Below are 18010 nucleotides of genomic sequence, written 5' to 3'. Positions count from 1 at the left end.
TGTTTGTTGATGTTAAAAATACCATTGCCAGATGTAAGCTGTTCCAAGTAAAGCTGTCTTTTGCAATTGACTGGTAGTGATTTAGTCTATGTTGATGATGTTCAAGTGGTGCTTCAGTTGTTTTGGGATTGCACCCAAAGTGCCTATTACAATTGGTACTACCTTTCATTTCTTTTGCCACAATTGTTCTATTTATATTTGCAGGTATTTGTATTCTCCAATTCTTTCTCTTCACTTCTGCTATCTTCAGGTACTGCCAGGTCCACCATCCAGAAATTTTTGTCTTTCTTATCAATAGTTGTTAAATCAGGGGTGTTATGTGGTAGGTTCCTGTCTGTTTGAATTCTAAAGTCCCAGAGCACTTCAGTTTTTTTCCATTTTCTATTACTTTCTCTATTTTATGATCCTACCAGTTCTTGCTTGCAGGCAAATGGTATTTCTTGCAAGTCTTCCAATCCACCATTGTTGCGACTTTGTCATACCATTGTTTGTAGTCAGCTTAGTGATCTTCTTGTAGTAGCTAACTAAGTGGTTCACTGTTACTTCAGCTTCTTTAGCAGAGGCAGCACTTGCTCTCTGTTGCTGTCTTCTCAGTTCTGGCTTTAAAGCCATTTGTTCTTAAGGCTTCATCTTTGGCAGCCAGAATTATGGTAGAACCTCTGGGCATGAATGCTTCTGTTCATGGCCAATTTGGGTGACAACCAAAAGGTTTTACCTCTGGTCATGAATGGGTGCTTAGGTGACGACCAAAGGGTGGCAACTTGCCCTTCTGTGCTGATTTCCCCTGCCGTGCCACACCATTTTGTTTTTTACGAGCATGCGCTTCCAATGATGTCAAAATCGGGTGACGACTGAATTCTTGGAATGGATTACGGATGTCACCTGAAATTCATTGTAGCTCCCCTTTCTTTTCAACTTTCCTGCTTTTAAACATTGCCAGATCTTGTTATTATCTGCTTTGCCTGCTTTTTTTTAATGTACTGGCCATGGTCTTCTCATGTCTCTTTTCTGGTCTTCATTTGGTCCAGTATTCAGTCAACCTTCCTGGTATACTAGCTTCAGTGCATCTTCTTCAGTGCCCATAAGATATTCTTCCAATGCTTGTTTTTATTCCATAACTGTCTGGTGCACTTGAACCATTCTTTGCCCACCCATTTTCATTGGCAAGTAGAGTCTGTCAACATCACTGTGAGGAAGAATGGCATGACTCATTGTCATTATTTTTCTGGTCTTCCTATCCGGGGCTTTTAGTTCTGCTTAGTCTGGTTGGACTAAGATTTTTACACTCTCTTGAGGTATTTACTTCTAACCTTTTTCTTGACTTCAGTATGCTTGCTGTTGTTTACATTTATATGCCACTCATCTTGCAGTTTGAGATGACCATGGATGAGCAAATAAGCTGTAGAAGGGAAAGCAATTTCTGACTTTCCCTTCCTTACTGACTCTGCTTGTGGAAAGAAAATTAATGGGGAAGCTGGCAGGGAAGGTTGCGGTTCGAGTAAGTGTCTCCTGTCCCTCTGTGCTCGTGCCACATGACCATTCGTGCATCCTTGTGCATGCTCCCCTTGCAACATTTTCCTGTACCTTCCCCACCCTGTGCTGTTTCCTTTCGCATCTTCCCTAACTTTCATCACCCTTCTCACTCACTCTGCCCCCCCACTTGGCAGAAGGCATGTAACTGCCTCCTGGCCATGGACTTGCAACTTCCTGCTGGCTTCCCCAGCGACTTTACTTGCGGGAACACGACAGGGAACATCTGCAGTTATGATCTAAACTTGATAATCACATTCCTTCCAATTTTCCTGTTGACTTCTAGGAAGCTGTCAGGCAGTGTTGGAAAAAAACAATCATGTAAAAGTATGGCAGACTGAAATGTGAACTTTTTCAAAGTTCAATCCCACAAAAGCAATGAGCTCCAGATTTTGGACTCATTCTGTAAATTAGCCTATCAAGGTATATTAGTTCAAACATTATTGTTGTATGATGCACTGTTTCACCCAATTAAAGCTTATTAACAGACAAACAGACACACAAGTTTTACTAGTAAATATGTGCTCACAGTCTTGCAATGTGCTCACAGTCTTTTTTGTAGAATTGGATTTTTGCTTTCAGTTGCCATTTCCAATTGGAGTGAACTCTTCAAATTAAATTTGAATGGAATTGACACTGAAAATTAGAATTGGATATTTTCTGGTTCACATCTCTGTTGTGCTTATATTAGCTAAGCCTTTTCCTTTTTTTCTTCAGAAGAACAAGCCTGGGATATGGATTAATAGGAAATATATTTTGATTGTAGAAAATATTGTGGATGCTAATGTCAAACAAGTATGCAAGAGAGCATCCCAGAAATGAATGCTGCTGCGATCTGTAAATTTTGCATTAAAACATTTACAATCCTCATGTACATTTGTGAATTCTGTGGTGAAAAAGGCATAATTATATACTTAGCTATGGAGCTAAAAGACATTTATTAATGCAGATAAGTTTTACTTGTAACATTAAATTAATAGTTATTTGAATGCAGGAATGTCTCCATATGAATTATTTAAATCCTCATTCTCCTTTGACATAGATACAGTCTGAAGTGGACTGTAAAAATAACATCTGGGTCTGTGCTTGAATAAACTGCTACTACTGATTGGCTGAAGTTACAATACATCTTTGCTGATTCATTAATTACTTATTTTTTTTCTTTGGTTTTCTGTCTCTACTAACTAATTTGATGAGATGAGATTGGGCCTCCTTGTCAGACTCTCAACACAAAGACATGTTGTAGTTTTCTAATCTTTTGTAATAAAGTACAGTGATACATCAGTACTCATCTTTAATTGGTTCTTGGAGACACCATGAGTACCAAAAGTGATGAGTGCCAACCTACCACATGACTTACCATGTGACCCTTTGTTTCAGATGGGAAGAACTTCCTGCCCCTTTTCCTATGTCAGCGACCTTCCCGTCATGGCCAACTTCCTGTCCACTCTCTATGATTGTTCTCCTCTTCTTTTTGTAGCAACTTTCCTAGCATGGCCAACTCCCTATCCATATTCTATAGTTGTCCCCCTTTTCCTATTGTAGTGCATTGACTACCAGACAAATAATCAGTACCAGGACAACATTTTTGCATCAAAATATGTTGAGTACCAAATTTGACCAGTTTTGAAGCAATTAAGTACTGTGGTGCCACTGAATTGGCTTTTCTGGCAGCATTTGGTACAACTACATCCTTCATTAGCCTCTGGAAATTCTGGGATTGATGTGTATTCGATTAAATTATTTAATCTTCTAGTCCACAAACTGTAAATTCAGTAAAACAGAGCCATCCATTTTAAATGCTTTTAATCTGTGTGTTTGAATCCAAGGGAAAGTGGAATAGTGATGGGAGCAGTCCTTGTTCTCTATAGCTCCTCTTGTCTTATCACAATTTGTATTTCTCAAATTGGATTGATATGATTGTGTGTGCGTGTATGTATCAGGGCAATATCTGATGGAAAAGTTTTAAGATATGAGAAGATGAGTTAGTGAGTGGCTAGCAGGAAATTTCCTCTTGTTTTGGAGATTTTTGAAAATTAAAATCTAGGTTTGGTTATTAAGTGTGGCATGGAGTTCACTGTCCTTTATCCTTGTACAGTCCATTACAATGATAGATTGACAGATAACATGTTGCTATCATGTCATAGATTATGGCTGCTTTGTGAAGTCTATCAAAATAGGGCGGGGGGGGGGGGAGATCAACATTGTTCCACAGTTATTCAAAACTCCAAAAGAGGGCACCCTTCATATGGTCAATGTCTGGAACGCACTACTTGATTCTGTTGTCACCTGCTCAAACCCCCACTCCTTTACCCTCAAAATCACCTCTATTGACCTCACCCCATTGCTAAGAGGTCTGCAAGGGCCGTGCATAAGCGCACAATCGTGCTTAGCATCCCTGTCCTATTGTCCCCAATTATTAGTTCCTATTTCATGTACTTAAACTTATGTTTATTCTTATTTCTATTATATTGTAAGCATTTGACAAAATAAATAAATAAATAAAATAAATATTATTCTTAACAATTGTGGGATGCCGCTGTCCATGTCTATTTTATAATTACTGTTTGGATTGAGCTGGGAGATTCCTTTTTGTCTATTGTTTATATATAATCAAGGCAGCCCCAGATGTGGAAAGAAAAAGCCAAAGTGGTTCCAGTTGGGCCAGCGACTCCAACTGAACCTAGGAACAAGATCAGGATTCTCTGCCAAGAAGAGTTCAGGTATTGCACAGAACCCACAATTCCCTAGAATACTGCAGCTACAGAAATAAATATTCTTTAAGCATCCTATGTCAGCTGATCTAGGATCAGGCATGGAATAGTTTCATCAATTATACAAAAATTAAAATAGAAATGCTGCCTACTCTATAAGGACAACCTAAGTTTGACATTTAGCAAAAGCCCACCTCCTGACAGACATTTCTAGCCAATTAAAGTGAATTGAAGCACCTTATTGGGATCAACTTGACAGTTCATAGGGAAGTTAAACAAATAAAAGAAATCAAACTGAATGGCTGGAAGGCTTTAAGTTAATCCTCACTACTGATAATATTTGGTTCCAAATTACATTGCTGAACGCATTTCAAACATTTGACAAAATATTCTAGGGTGCAGATGGAGTATCTCTACCATGACTGTTGGATTTAATATTACATTTCATATCTGGTTTATAATTTCCCCCTTTTGTCTCATTAAAAATTACATATATTAGTGACTTTGAGGGGTCTCTAGGGTCTGTGCTCAAGGATTCTGTGAGTGGCAATGATGTTGCCCTACGAAGAGGCTTAATTGATCCATCTATTAATTTGATTTAGACATTTTCTGTCATTCAAAATTTTCATTAGTGCTCTAAGCATACATCTTTTCCAGTAAATGTTTCACAAAATGTGTTAGTCTACATCAAATAAATATTCTTTATTTGATAATAATTTAACCATCCACTGAAAATTGGAATATATCCTCAGCAAGCCTATTTTGTATTATGATTCTAAGGAGGCTCATAAGTCTGATAGATCATCATAACATCGTACTTAATTACATGAGCTTCCATTAAAATTGCTTACAATTTGTAGAACACCATGCTTAGGTCAGTAGCTTGTAAAATGATGCAGCTGATCACAAAAAAGCAAGGAAGGAAACTGTTACAAACACACACCAATGCACATGAAAACTTCCTGCCCACTTCAAGAAAAGGGAATAATAAATTGAAAGGACAGAGGCAGCTGAAGTAGGAAGGGATGAAAAGAGTTTGAATCTCCACCCCTCGCCCAGCAAGTTATTAATTTCTACTCATTCTATAATGATTTTGGAATCCAGTGTACATTCTGGAAGTCATATTTATTCTGAGGTCCTGAACAAGAAATTAGTCTGGAACAGGAAACATGGCAGTTATTGTAAGCTCAGCAGTAGTCAGGAAGAGGAGGAGGAAAAGGGGGGGACAGATTTTTCACACTGATTCAAAATATATTAGAGGCAAGGGAAAACAATTTAGGGGGAAGGCAGTGAGGAAGAACATAGGAAAGAACAAGAACTATTTTGTGTACGTAGTTGGGAAGACAGGAATGGTACTGAGACGAGATTAATTGAGGTCTTTAGTGCAGCCAAAATTCAGCAGTAGAAGCTAAGAGGATCTCACAGACCACTGGTTCACGCCTTGCGAAGCCCCATCCACAGGGTGCAGACAGCAAGCAAAACCATAGCTCCTCCAGTCTGCGGAAAAGCCTTATTCCGTGGAACCAGTCCCTGGTGCCCAAAAGGTTGGGGGCCACTGTCATAGGCCATGCAAAAGTTCTTAGAGAACTACCTTGGCCTATTGCTAGAGAATTGTGCATATATGATGTAGAGATCCCAAGTTAAAGTGGTACTTTAAAGAGTCTAGAAATGAATAGATAATCAGTGAAGTTTGCATGTAATAATGCTTGGGTTTGTTTGTTTGTTTAATTTAGTATAGATGTTCTTATTAGGTATAGGCTAACATTATGGAAATAAAGTAGGCCACCTTGTTAAGTCCACTCCAGATGTGATGTTATTGTCTTGAGATCTGTGATTCTGGGACCATATGCAGGTGCACCCACAGATGGAAGTTAAGGAAATCAGGATGTTGGCAGCAACTATGTAATCAAACCCTTTGTCTGCAATACACATAAAAAGGGGAGAGCCTTTGATCACGAGTTCACAGCTGCCATTTTGTCTTTTTGACTTCTCCCTACAGATATACCTTCATTGAGCAGTGTTTTCAGTTTCATTGCATCTCTGTATACATGCCTGTAGTGGTATATGCATTAAACCTTATATTCAGATCCCTGCATTCAGATGCTGAATTTCAGTGTTCCTGTATTCCTTCAGCCTTTTAAGATATAATTGGGGACCCATTCCGGGGTGCTACTCAGCTTTCGATTGATCCATTTATTTATTTTCTTGCCACATTTACCATAGTACCTAGTAATGATGCTGAAAATTGAGATTGATTTTCCTGAGTTAGATATTGATACAAAGAATATAGAAATTTTAATTGGTGGTACTTATTCTATGATTATGCTAAATGCCTCTCTTTTTTTGGATATCAGAGGATTAATTGCATCAAAAAGAAACAAACGCCTTCGTTTCCTGTTAGTTCCAACTATGGAATCAAAGTACTTCTTGCTGATTGCAGAGTAATGTTGTATATGCTGCAAAATGAGACAATTCCACCTTTGTGTAAACATGAGTTCTCCCCTAAGTTAAGAGAAGGAATAAGCAAGCACATGAGAGGAAGAAAGACATTGCTACAGCTTTGTTTATATTTAACAGGAGAAAATGGGAGCTTTTTTGTGTTAAGTATCATATACTGTTTAAAGCTCATTCTACAAACTTCTACTCCACCATGTGGTCTTCAGCAGCTAATGCTGTTCTGTCCACTCTGCCTTTGTTTTATGAAATTGTCTTTTGTGAACTCTTAGATATATAATTTTACATAAGGAAAATGGTTGGCTAAAAAACAACCAAATGCCATGCCTCGTGTCTTGGGGATTTGAATTGCATAAAAGGCACAATGAAAAATCTAACCAAGAGACTTATTCCTGAAATACCACTTAACTGCTGTGGTAAAAATCATTGTTTACTCTGTAGGAACTGAAGTAGAAGTTTACTTTTGGAACGTGGAGCAAAGCTAACTAGCTTGTTCATCAATTGCTTCTGAAAATCTCTTGGCAGTTCAGGAAAGAGGTAACAGGATATTCTCACAGATGGACTTTGGATGGTTTTAAAATGGTCTTACAATGGGGCTCCACTTCTGCTGGTTGCAATTAAAGCTTTTTATATACAATGCATAAGGCATGCTGTAGTAGCATTACTGGCTGCCTCTTTACAAGCAACTATCAGATCTCAGCAATGCTGTGAAAAGCACACAATAGCACTGGGATCCATTCCACATAGAGGTTCATTGCAAATGATTTAAATCCCACTATAGTCTGGCTAAAGTAGCAAATAAAGAGACCACACAATAACAAGAAATTAGATGTGAATTTAACCTGAACACGTGACAACATCTGTCAAGTAAAGTTGGGCAAGGCCTGCCTGACCTATTACAAGGCCAGATTCTCCACCTTGAAATTTCACTTTGATAACTCATCCCAACTCATCTGAATTCTAGCATGTCATTTTCGAAGTTTGGAGCCTTGAATTCTCATTATCTAGCCTGGAAAAAAAATGACTGTTTTGGTTTCATTACTTTTCCAAAACAGAGTATAATAGGATCTGCAGGAAATTTAGAACATTTTAAGTAGAGACATTGTGGCAAATTGAATAAAAGTCAGTGCAGGACATCTGAGCAACGTCCCTTTACATTTAAAAAATATCCATATAACATTTTTGTTTCAGCAGAACAGAATGAAATCTGCAGGGGAAATGCATTTTTTAAAAACTGTCAAAAAATTACTGTCTCTCTGAGTAGACTGGAATTAACTACTTGGGGTAGACTCTGGGGAGATTAATTCTCTATACAAATCTCCTAATTTCTTCACATAATTCTTTGTGAAAGAAAGCATTGTTGTTAAGACAGCCAGATGGTAAGACTTCCACAAAACTTCTTACAACTTCTAAGTGAATGCAGTGGAAATAATGAGACAAAGAAAAGGCTCAAATTTTAAAATCACTCTTTTTGATGGGCAGTATCTTCTTTTCCATATAACACAACTACGTTTCTGAACTGCATATCAGAGCAGAGCTTATAAAGCAGAAGACTTTGAACCAAGAATAGGACAAGTGAATTAAGAAATATTCTATTTCTCTAGTGACCTTTGAACCAACACAGCCTTATTCACAGATTATTCATAGAAATGCAAGTGTGAGCTCTAGATATAGTAATTGGGGGACATGATTATATGATACAAATTGATGGAGCTGAGTTTCAGCCCTGGGTTCACTTGTCTGGAAAATATTACAACTTTGATATGGACCAATAGGCAGGCATCTTGTGACCTTCCTATCCTTGAATAACATATCATTTACTAATGGCTGGTAGAAATTCAAAGAGATTGTGCAAAATGCATATTATTTCTGAGAGTGAATGTCAAAATAATCCCTGCTCTAAAGTGGCCAATGTCCCTGCAATCAATAGCTTCAGAAAAGATTATTACAAATAATAGATTGATGTTTTAATGAAGAAAATACTATACATAGTCTTATAGGTATTATTTTAGAATAGAATAGAATTCTTTATTGGCCAAGTGTGATTGGACACACAAGGAATTTGTCTTGGTGCATATGCTTTCAGTGTACATAAAAGAAAAGATACATTCATCAAGAATCATAAGGTACAATACAAATCATAAGGTACAACATAGTCATAGGGTAATAGCAATCAAATCATACTAGGAAACAATCGATAAAAATCATAAGGATACAAGCAACAAAGTTACAGTCATACAATCATAAGTGGGAGGAGATGGGTGAAAGGAAGGATGGGAAGATTAATAGTAATAGTAATGCAGACTTAGTAAATAGTTTGACAATGTTGAGGGAATTATTTGTTTAGCAGAGTGATGGCGTTCGGGGAAAAAACTGTTCTTGTGTCTTGTTGTTTTGGTGTGCAGTACTCTATAGCATTGTTTTGAGGGTAGGAGCTGAAACAGTTTATTTCATTTTTATTTTCTTTTATTCCATCCAATGTCTTTTGCTACTATAAGTTATATATTTATCACCCATCCAGCAGAACTCGAAATAAAGCAATATAGAGTTCTGTCCCCTTCAGAGAATATTGGGTGTCTTCCTTCCTCCGTCTCCTTATTTAGTTTGAAATTCCAAGCCTTAATACTAGTGCTGTTGTGGATTTGTACTTGTGTGGGGGATTGTGAGATATTATCTACACATTCACCAAGTACTGATCCAATGAACTGGCATTTCCTCACAAAGCAGATGAAGAGTCTGTACAGGTTTTTTTGTAATAAATCATGGCCATGAAAAAGGATTTCTTTAAGTCCTTTAGTCCATTCTTCCCCATCTCACTCACTTTCAGGGAATAGGTCTATAAAAAACTCCTAAGGCATATAGTAGGTAGAAGAAATAAAAGGCAGGGGAATCAAAAGAAGAAAAGTCAGAGGTTCTGTTGATTTTCTGTTGATTGAATACTCTTGAAAGCAAGGCAGGATAGTAAGAAAAATAAGCAAACTAAAAATAAATCACATCTTCAGGCATGTTATTAGATCAACAATAGCAAGCAACTGAGGGTCCTTTCAAGAGAAAATGATACCTAGAGAGCGGAGTCTAAGAATTGCTTCTTACAGGGCATTTTATACATAAGTGCAGAGTATACATGCACCTTGTCACTGTACAAGATTGTTTCAGATGTAACTTTTGCGGTCATAGGTTCAACTCTTCTTCAATGTTCATTTATAACAACCTTAAAGGAATCTTACATCTGAAACAACAATATAACTTTCATACTGTCACATTTGTACAATCTATTTATGCCTATGCAGAATAGAAAGAAGCTTGAGGGCTGCATGGATACAAATCTATAGTTTTATGTTGGTTGATCATATCTTCTCTTAGTCTTGAGCATTAATAGATTCCTTCCTAAAATCCCAGTCACCAATCAGTTTAAATCAGTAGAAGCCAGGGGTGGGATTCTACAAGTTTGCACCTATTCTCTAGAACCAGTTGTTAACATTCTAAGCAGTTCGGAGAACCGGTTGTTAGAAGAAATTACTGGTCTAATTCTGTAAGGAAGGCAGGAAGGAAACATTCTGGTGTTGCTTACAGAAACTGCCTCTCCATTAACCCTTATTACATTCTTGGCAGGACTAGACTTCCTGTCTTCAGGAACCTCTCTGGAGTTTTTTCCTCCTCCCTTGCTGGTACTTTGCTTGTGTGGAGTGACCATTCAAAGTTACAATGGCACTGAAAAAAGTGGCTTATGACCATTTTTCACACTTACAACTGTTGCAGCATCCCTACAGTCATGAGAGCCCAGGCGAGGAGATGCGTGCCTCGCCCACCAATAACATGATCACCAAGCCACGCCCACCAACTAAGCCATGCTCACAGAACTGGTTGTTAAAAAATTTGAATCCCACCCCTCTATTAGAAAGCCCATCTTTCTAATCAGAGTCCAATATAAGAGTCCAATATAAGAGTCCAAGAGTCTAATAAGAGTCCATAAAACTCTTTGTCAATACCATATTCAGGCTTCAAAAATTCATATGACCACTAGATAAGCAGTAAAGAGACAAAGATTCTATACCTATTGCCATCAAGTGGCCAATTTAATTTTTGCAATTTATTCTCTCAACTTTGGAGTGGCCTTGTGTGTATGTTTCTGATTTGAGAATAAACAGTAGTGCAATGCTGTTGGGACAAATCTTCCATGTTGATATAGTTGGGTGTTGACTTCCAGTTTCTACCCAGAATTATGGATTATTACCCCAGTGTTATAGGTTGGCCACTGATATTTAAACAGTAAAGTTTCTACATGTATTCACAAATATATATTATTTCATTGTGTCTTCCTGTATGGTAAGTAGCTTTAATACTGCAACTTAAGGTTAAGCATTTTAATGAGGTATAAGTTGTTATACAAACTATTTCCCATTCAGAAAGTCTGTCTTAATTGTTTTGTGGATTACAAACTGTTTAATTTTTCTTTTAATATTAATAAAATTAATAATAATTTAAATATTTGATATTGCTCTCTGTATTCACCATTTTCTCCTTCTAGCTGGACAATATGTTGGTTTATTCTCTCTTATTCCTGTATCAGCTTGTGGGATTCACTCCTTTTTTTAATTTATATTTTATATAATATAATAATGTAATGTAATGTAATGTAATACAATACAATGCAATGCAATGCAATGCAATGCAATGCAATACAATACAATAGGATGACAATCAGAGAGATATACACATCATGCTAAGTCAAGATTAAACAAACAATGTTAATGTATTTTTGCAATGTGTAATTTGTAAACCATAATTTATAACTTAATGATTCCAGTCATTATGACTGAATTGACCAAGAGTGTTGAGCATACGGTGTGACACAGTCAGCTTTGCACTATATCATGTACAATATGTTGGGATCTGATTGCCTGGTCTTTGTTTTCATAGGTGTTCCTTGATGGGCTTTGATTTAAATCGGCACTGGGTAGATCCCTCTCCTTGGGCTCATCCTACACTGAATGGTGTCAAGCAACTAATTATTCAGATGCACAACAATCCGGTGAGTGGACAGTGGAAATATAAAATAACTTCTCTTTTATCCACCAATTGACAAATGTTGATTTAAGGTTGCTCTCAAAATTTGTGACAAGGATTCTGGATTTTTCATTGAACATGTTTCTGTAGAACCCCTGCTTTTGCAAAAGCTGCTCTTTTGACTTCCCTGAGTCTTTCCATTATCATTTTCATTCCACTTTTCGCCACAAGGAAACCCAGGCTCCTTTGAGTCAAGCTGGCTTTTTTGTGATTTCATGGACCCATCCATTTATTTTCTTAGCAATAATATGCAAGTCATTTGCCATTACTCTTTTCCATTTTTTTTTTTTTTTAAATCAGCCTACATCTGTGAGATTTGCTTACAGCCTCCATTTGGGTACTAACCTAGTTCAGACCCTTCAAGATTATTCAAAGATAGGCTAGGTGTTGTCCCTGTTCCAGGCCAAAACAACATAAAAACTAGGGAGTGCAACAGTTGACAATCAAGCTTCTGTCTAAGGTTCTGTCTTAGGCCCAGTACTCTTCAATATCTTCATTAAGAACTTAGATGAGGGAATAGAAGGGGAATTTACCAAATTTGCAGATGATACTAAGCTGGCAGAAATAGCTAACACCCAAGAAGATAGGCTCAAGATCCAGATGGATCTTGACAGACTAGAACACTCCATCTAACAAAATGAAATTCAATGTAGAGAAAAGTAAAGCTCTACACTTAGGCAAGAAAAACCAAAAGTACACATATAAACTGGGTGAAACCAGGCTCAATAGCAGTAACTGTGAGAGGGATCTTGGAGTCTTAGTGGACAACCAGCTAAATATGAGCCAGCAGTATGTAGCAACAGCCAAAAAAGCTAATGCAACCTTAAGTTGCATTAACAGAGGAATACAATCGAGATCAAGTGAGGTACTAGCACTCTATAAAGCCTTTGTGAGACCACACCTAGAGTAGTGCATCCAGTTTTGATCACCACATTATAAAAAAGATGTTGAGACTCTAGAAAGTGTACAGAGAAGAGCAACCAGGATGATTAGGGGACCGGAGACTAAAACATATGAAGAATGGTTACAGGAACTGGGCTTGGCTAGTCTAGTGAAGAGAATGACCAAGGGAGACATGATAGCAGTGTTCCAATATTTGAGGGGCTGCCACAGAGAGGAGTGGGTCAAGCTATTTTCTAAAGCACTTGTAGGCCAGACAAGGAATAATGGATGGAAACTGAACAAGGAAAGATTTAACCTGGAAATAAGGAGAAACTTTCTGACAGTGAAAATAATCAACCAATGTAACAGTTTGCCCTCAGAAGTTGTGGAAGCATCATCACTTGAGACTTTCAAGAAGAGATTGGAATGCCATTTGTCAGAAATGGTGTAGGGTCTCCCTACAAGGTCCTTCCAACTCTGATTATCTGTTAATCTCTTATTAGAAGCTCAATTAAAGGGCAGACCAAAGGCAGCCTGGTATTGGGGCAGTTGTTATCTTACATATACCCAAGGGGACAGGCAAATCTTCCATGGATGTTTAAAACAAGGCAGCGGGAGAGAGTAGTGATCCTCTTGGGATGCCCAAGGTTTTCAGGAGGAGAGCTACCTGCAGTGTGGGGCACCTAGAACTTCTCGTGGCAAGCAGTTCCACTGGTTAATTGTTCTCACTGTTAGGAAGTTTCTCCTTAATTCCAGGTTGCTTCTCTCCTTGAGTAGTTTCCATCCATTGTTTTTTGTCTTGCTTTCTGATGCTTTGGAAAATAAATTACCCCCTCCTCTTTGTGACAGCCCCTCAAATACTGGAATGCTGCTATCATGTCACCTCTAACCCATTTTTTTCCTCTAGATTGTCGAGGACTAATTGTACAATATCAAACAATGTTATTTAGTGGTATGTTAAGGGAACGTTGCTACATGAAATTTGAAAACTGAAGAAAAATGGCATTTGCAAACATTATTTAAACAGTTATAGATATCATTCATTCACACATGCAACCAGGGGTGGGTTTCTACCGGTTCTGTCCACCTCTGTAGAACCAGTAGCTCTAAAGAGCAGCAGACATAGAACCGGTTCTATGTCTGCTGATGTTTTTGCCCACCCGCCCATCCGGGCTCTTACCTGGTTTTTATTTCCTGAATTTTTAACTTCAGCTGCCGAACGAGGCACAGCTGCAGTTTAAAAAGCAGGAAAAGGGGGCTGTTTCAAAGGCTGCTTCTCTGCACGCAGCGTGCTGATGACAATTTACAGGCACGCGGCTCGCAGCATGCAGGGAAGTACATCATAAATCACTGAACCTCGTAAATCCCGAACTGGTAGTTAACCCTGTCGTATCCCACCCCTGCATGCAACCCCTAGATGCAGTTGCTGCTAATCTAGGAAAATGGATTAAGAAAAGAGGAAGAGTAGAAGACAGACATTTAGTGAATATATGGCATCAAAGCCCAAAAGGTTTACTGAGTACATGACCTAAGAAAAACCTATTTGCACAAAAAGAAGTCAATCTGAAAATATAAAATAAGTAACAGCATTTACTAAGGAGGGTATTTGGATTTTATAGAAGGCTCTTGTTGAATAAAAATATCTATATTCCATTTCTCAGTGACAGCTTTTCCTTTCAGGGAATGATAGCATATTGAAGCACATGTTGCTATTCCATTTTTTCATGTGTATGTGTCTGTGCTAGATATTACTGCATCTGATTATACATACACACAATGTAAGTAAACAAACACATATGGTTAATTTTGTGGCTGTTCCAGAAATAGAGATTGCTGTTTATTGTTAAGATGGCAGAGCTGCAGTGCAAATATGGGGCTAGCGCTAAGGGCATAAGAATCTGGGGACATTAAAAAAAAAAAAAGTCAAGGTGGCAGCTGCAACCACATATTAAAAGGAAGCAGAACTTCAGTTTGTGGTTGCAAGTACTAACCTGACTTTATTGAGCCTCTCCACAAAGGCCCTTGATTAAGAGACTAGAGAACAATAAATGAAATGAAGCAGAGTAAGGACAGCAGAAGTACATCATTTTTGTCAGGTCAAGGAGCACAAATTGCATGGTGTTCCAAAGATCACATTCCCCCAAATTGTGGTGCACTGTTTATGTTTAAATTTAATTATAATCAAATAAACTAAATATAGTAAATGTGATTTAAATCCCCCCCAGTTTGTTCAATAATTTCCCCCTTCTGCAATATTAAATGTGGTGGTTATGTTTGAGAACATTAGTAGAGGTACTGCAGTTACTCCTATGCTTTGCAGGGGGGTTGTCTGTCTGTTTCTGTCTATGTGCTTGTGTTTGTGTGTGCGTGTCTGTATTGAAGCCTTCATAAGATCATGAAATATTGCATCCAGTTCTGGTCACCACAATACAAAAAATAAAAAAATAAAAAATGTTGAGAATCTGGAAAGAGTGCAGAGAAGAGTAACAAAGATGATTAGGGGACTGGAGGCTAAAACATATGAAGAACGATGAATTGGGTATGTCTAGTCTAATGGAAAGAAGGACTAGGGAGGACATGCTTGCAGTGATGTGATAGTTGAGGGACTTGTACAAAGGCAAGGGGGTCCAACTATTTTCCAAAGCACTAATAACCAAGATAAGAAACAATGGTTGGAAACTAACAAAGGAGAGAAGCAATAGTTCTACAGAAATAGCACTTATTGTAGATTTATATACCACTTCACAGTGCTTTACAGCCCTCTCTAAGTGATTTACAGAGTTAGCATATTACCTCCAACAATCAGTCCTCGTTTTACCAACCTTGGAAGAATGGAAGGCTGAGTCAACTTTGAGCCAGTGAGATTCAAACTACTAAACTTCTGGCAGCTGGCAGAAGTAGCCTGCAGTACTGCATTCTCACCACTGCACTCTAGCTAGAACTAAGGAGAAATTTCCTAATGGTGAGACCAATTAACCAATGGAATAACTTGCCTTAAGTAGTCGTGGATGTTCCATCACTGCAGACTTTCAAAAAGAGATTGGACAACCATTTCTCTGAAATGATATGGGGTCTTCTGCTTGAGTAGGGGGTTGGACTAGAAGACCTCCAAAGTCCCTTCCAGCTCTATTATTCTATGTTCTAAGAGATAAAGATTCTGGTTATATATTCTTCTGAGGTTTTTTGGTAGATCCCCATCAAGATTATAACCAAGGATAAAATATTTCACTACTATTGTTAAAGAGTTAAGTGAGATCAATGTTGTTGAAAACAAGTCTAAGAAGAATATTTCACAGTTCAATCTTATGTATATATTGTCTTCTGAGGAAAAGCCACTGAATTTGGTGGAACTTGCTCCCAGATAGCCAGGAGCTAGATTGCTATTTCAATGTCCCATTAGTTATACCAAGGATTAAAAACATAATTCATCAAAAGTATTCTAATTAGCACAACTTGCATGAACACATGTTCAGGCTCGACTGCAGTGGAATAAACATTCTGTGTAAACATTGCTGGATTACTTTCCAAACAGTAAGTGATTTGCCTCTGTTATGTAGTGTAATCTTTTATTTTCAAAATAAAATTAATGGTGAAACCCTAGGGAACAAGTAAATCTCAACAAAATTATGCAGATACTGTAGATTTATTTTAGCTAAGCTAGTTGAACTGCAGCTTTTTCTCTACTTAGCATATTTTCCACTAAACAATATATGGCACACCTTCGATCTAGATTTTCCCACATAGGGATTTTCCTAATATGAAAGGTCTGCCATCACTGGGAAAGAAATTGATCCTATCTTGTTCTTCCCTCTGCATTCTCCATTCCGAGTTTTCCCCTGGCATCTCCTTTTATTCTGAGAAATGCTTTCTGCCACAAATCCAGTCACAACCCCCCCAATTTCCTGGCACTCTCTGTTTGTGTCTGTTTTCATGCCAAGTTTCACCATCATGATAACAATCATCAGGAAAAGAGTTTTAATCCACTAGACTCTTGCCAAACCATTTAAAATGCTTCTGTTTCTTTATTGTTGAGTTCCTGTAACTTTGCAAAATTTCTAGTTTGGAGCAAGTGTTCATGTTCTTTGTTTCAGGTTGGTTACTTCTATCTGGACAAGATGGCTTTGCAGTATTTTTTATTGGGCATTACAAGAGGCATAAAGTGAAATGCAAACAGAAAGCAGGGGAAGTATAGTATTTGTAAAGTAGAGGATACTAGAGAAAGATGACAAAACAGACTGCTAGCACATCATATTCTGTAGGCCTCCTGGAAAATTCATATTTTTTTTTTAGTAATCCAGTATCTTCCTTATTTACTATGGAAGCATACTTTCCAGGATTTGAGTGTATTCAATGCTGGTATGATATCTTAGACTTGATTCACAGACTTCATAGGTGCAAAGTAGAATGCCTCCTATTATATTTCATTCTCTTTAACTCAACCCAACATTTGCTAACATCTGGGCTTGTATCCAATAAGTCTTTTTCACTGTCTTACTTTTTCCATCATCTGTGTCATGGGGTAAGGTATCTGGTAATGCTTAAAAGATTCATTCATAGTCATCTGAATATCAAGAAGATAAATTCACAGTAGTTATTGCCCATTAAAAGACATTTGTAGCTTTTAAGTGGACATGTTTGTTCTTTTTTGCACATAGATGATATGCAGCTTCATACAACCTGAATGGAATCCATGCAATTACACTAAACATTGGATCTGTTGAATTGCCATTCCATGTTGAATTTTATGGAAACTGTGCTACAAGCTACAACATCAGATGGTACTTGGAGCACAACTTAATCACACATTGATTCTTAAATGTCTGGTTAAAAGTTCTTTTGCTAAGGATTGAAAGAAACTCCTCAGTCCAAAGGTTCTAAGAGCTGAAAAGCAGTTAACAAGCAATTTTCGAAGTGATTAGAAAAGAGAGTTTGCAAACTTAGTGTCCTATTGAAGATACCAAACATGTTTTCAACAAGATGGTTATTCCCAGAGCATTAAACCCACTAGAGCAGAGGTGGTATTCAGCAGGTTCTGATCAGTTCTGGAGAACTGGTAGCAGAAATTTTGAGTAGTTCAGAGAACCAGCAAATACCACCTCTGACTGGCCCCACCCCCATCTATTCTCTGCCTCCCAAGTCCCAGCTGATCGGCTGGGTCTTCTTTTGTTGCCCTGCACAGGAGAACGGAGCTGGAAAGCAGGTTAGTGGGGTGGGGAGGGAATGGGATTTTTCAGTATCCTTCCCCTGGGGTAGGGTGGGAATGGAGATGTTACAGTATCCTTCCTCTGCCATGCCTACCAAGCCACACCCACCAAGCCATACCCACAGAACCAATAGTAAAAAAAATTGAATACCACCACTGC

The 18010-nt window shown here is 38.0% G+C and overlaps 1 protein-coding gene across 1 annotated transcript in view; it reads left to right on the top strand.

Annotated features, from left to right (window-relative positions):
• The window catches only part of BEND5 (BEN domain containing 5), a 904791-nt gene that overhangs the window by 750100 nt on the left and 136681 nt on the right, over window positions 1–18010 (top strand). Inside the window, exon 9 of the mRNA XM_087960250.1 lies at window positions 11619–11730. Within this exon, the coding sequence (XP_087816376.1) occupies window positions 11619–11730 (112 nt within the window). The remainder of the gene's footprint in view (window positions 1–11618; window positions 11731–18010) is intronic.

The sequence above is a fragment of the Notechis scutatus genome, chromosome 3, assembly GCF_049901735.1.
Source record: "Notechis scutatus isolate UNSWTSFEM ecotype Mainland chromosome 3, rNotScu1.2, whole genome shotgun sequence".
NCBI lineage: Eukaryota > Metazoa > Chordata > Lepidosauria > Squamata > Elapidae > Notechis > Notechis scutatus.
Note: the sequence above shows the minus strand (reverse complement) of the source record. Positions and strands in the feature narration are given on the sequence as shown.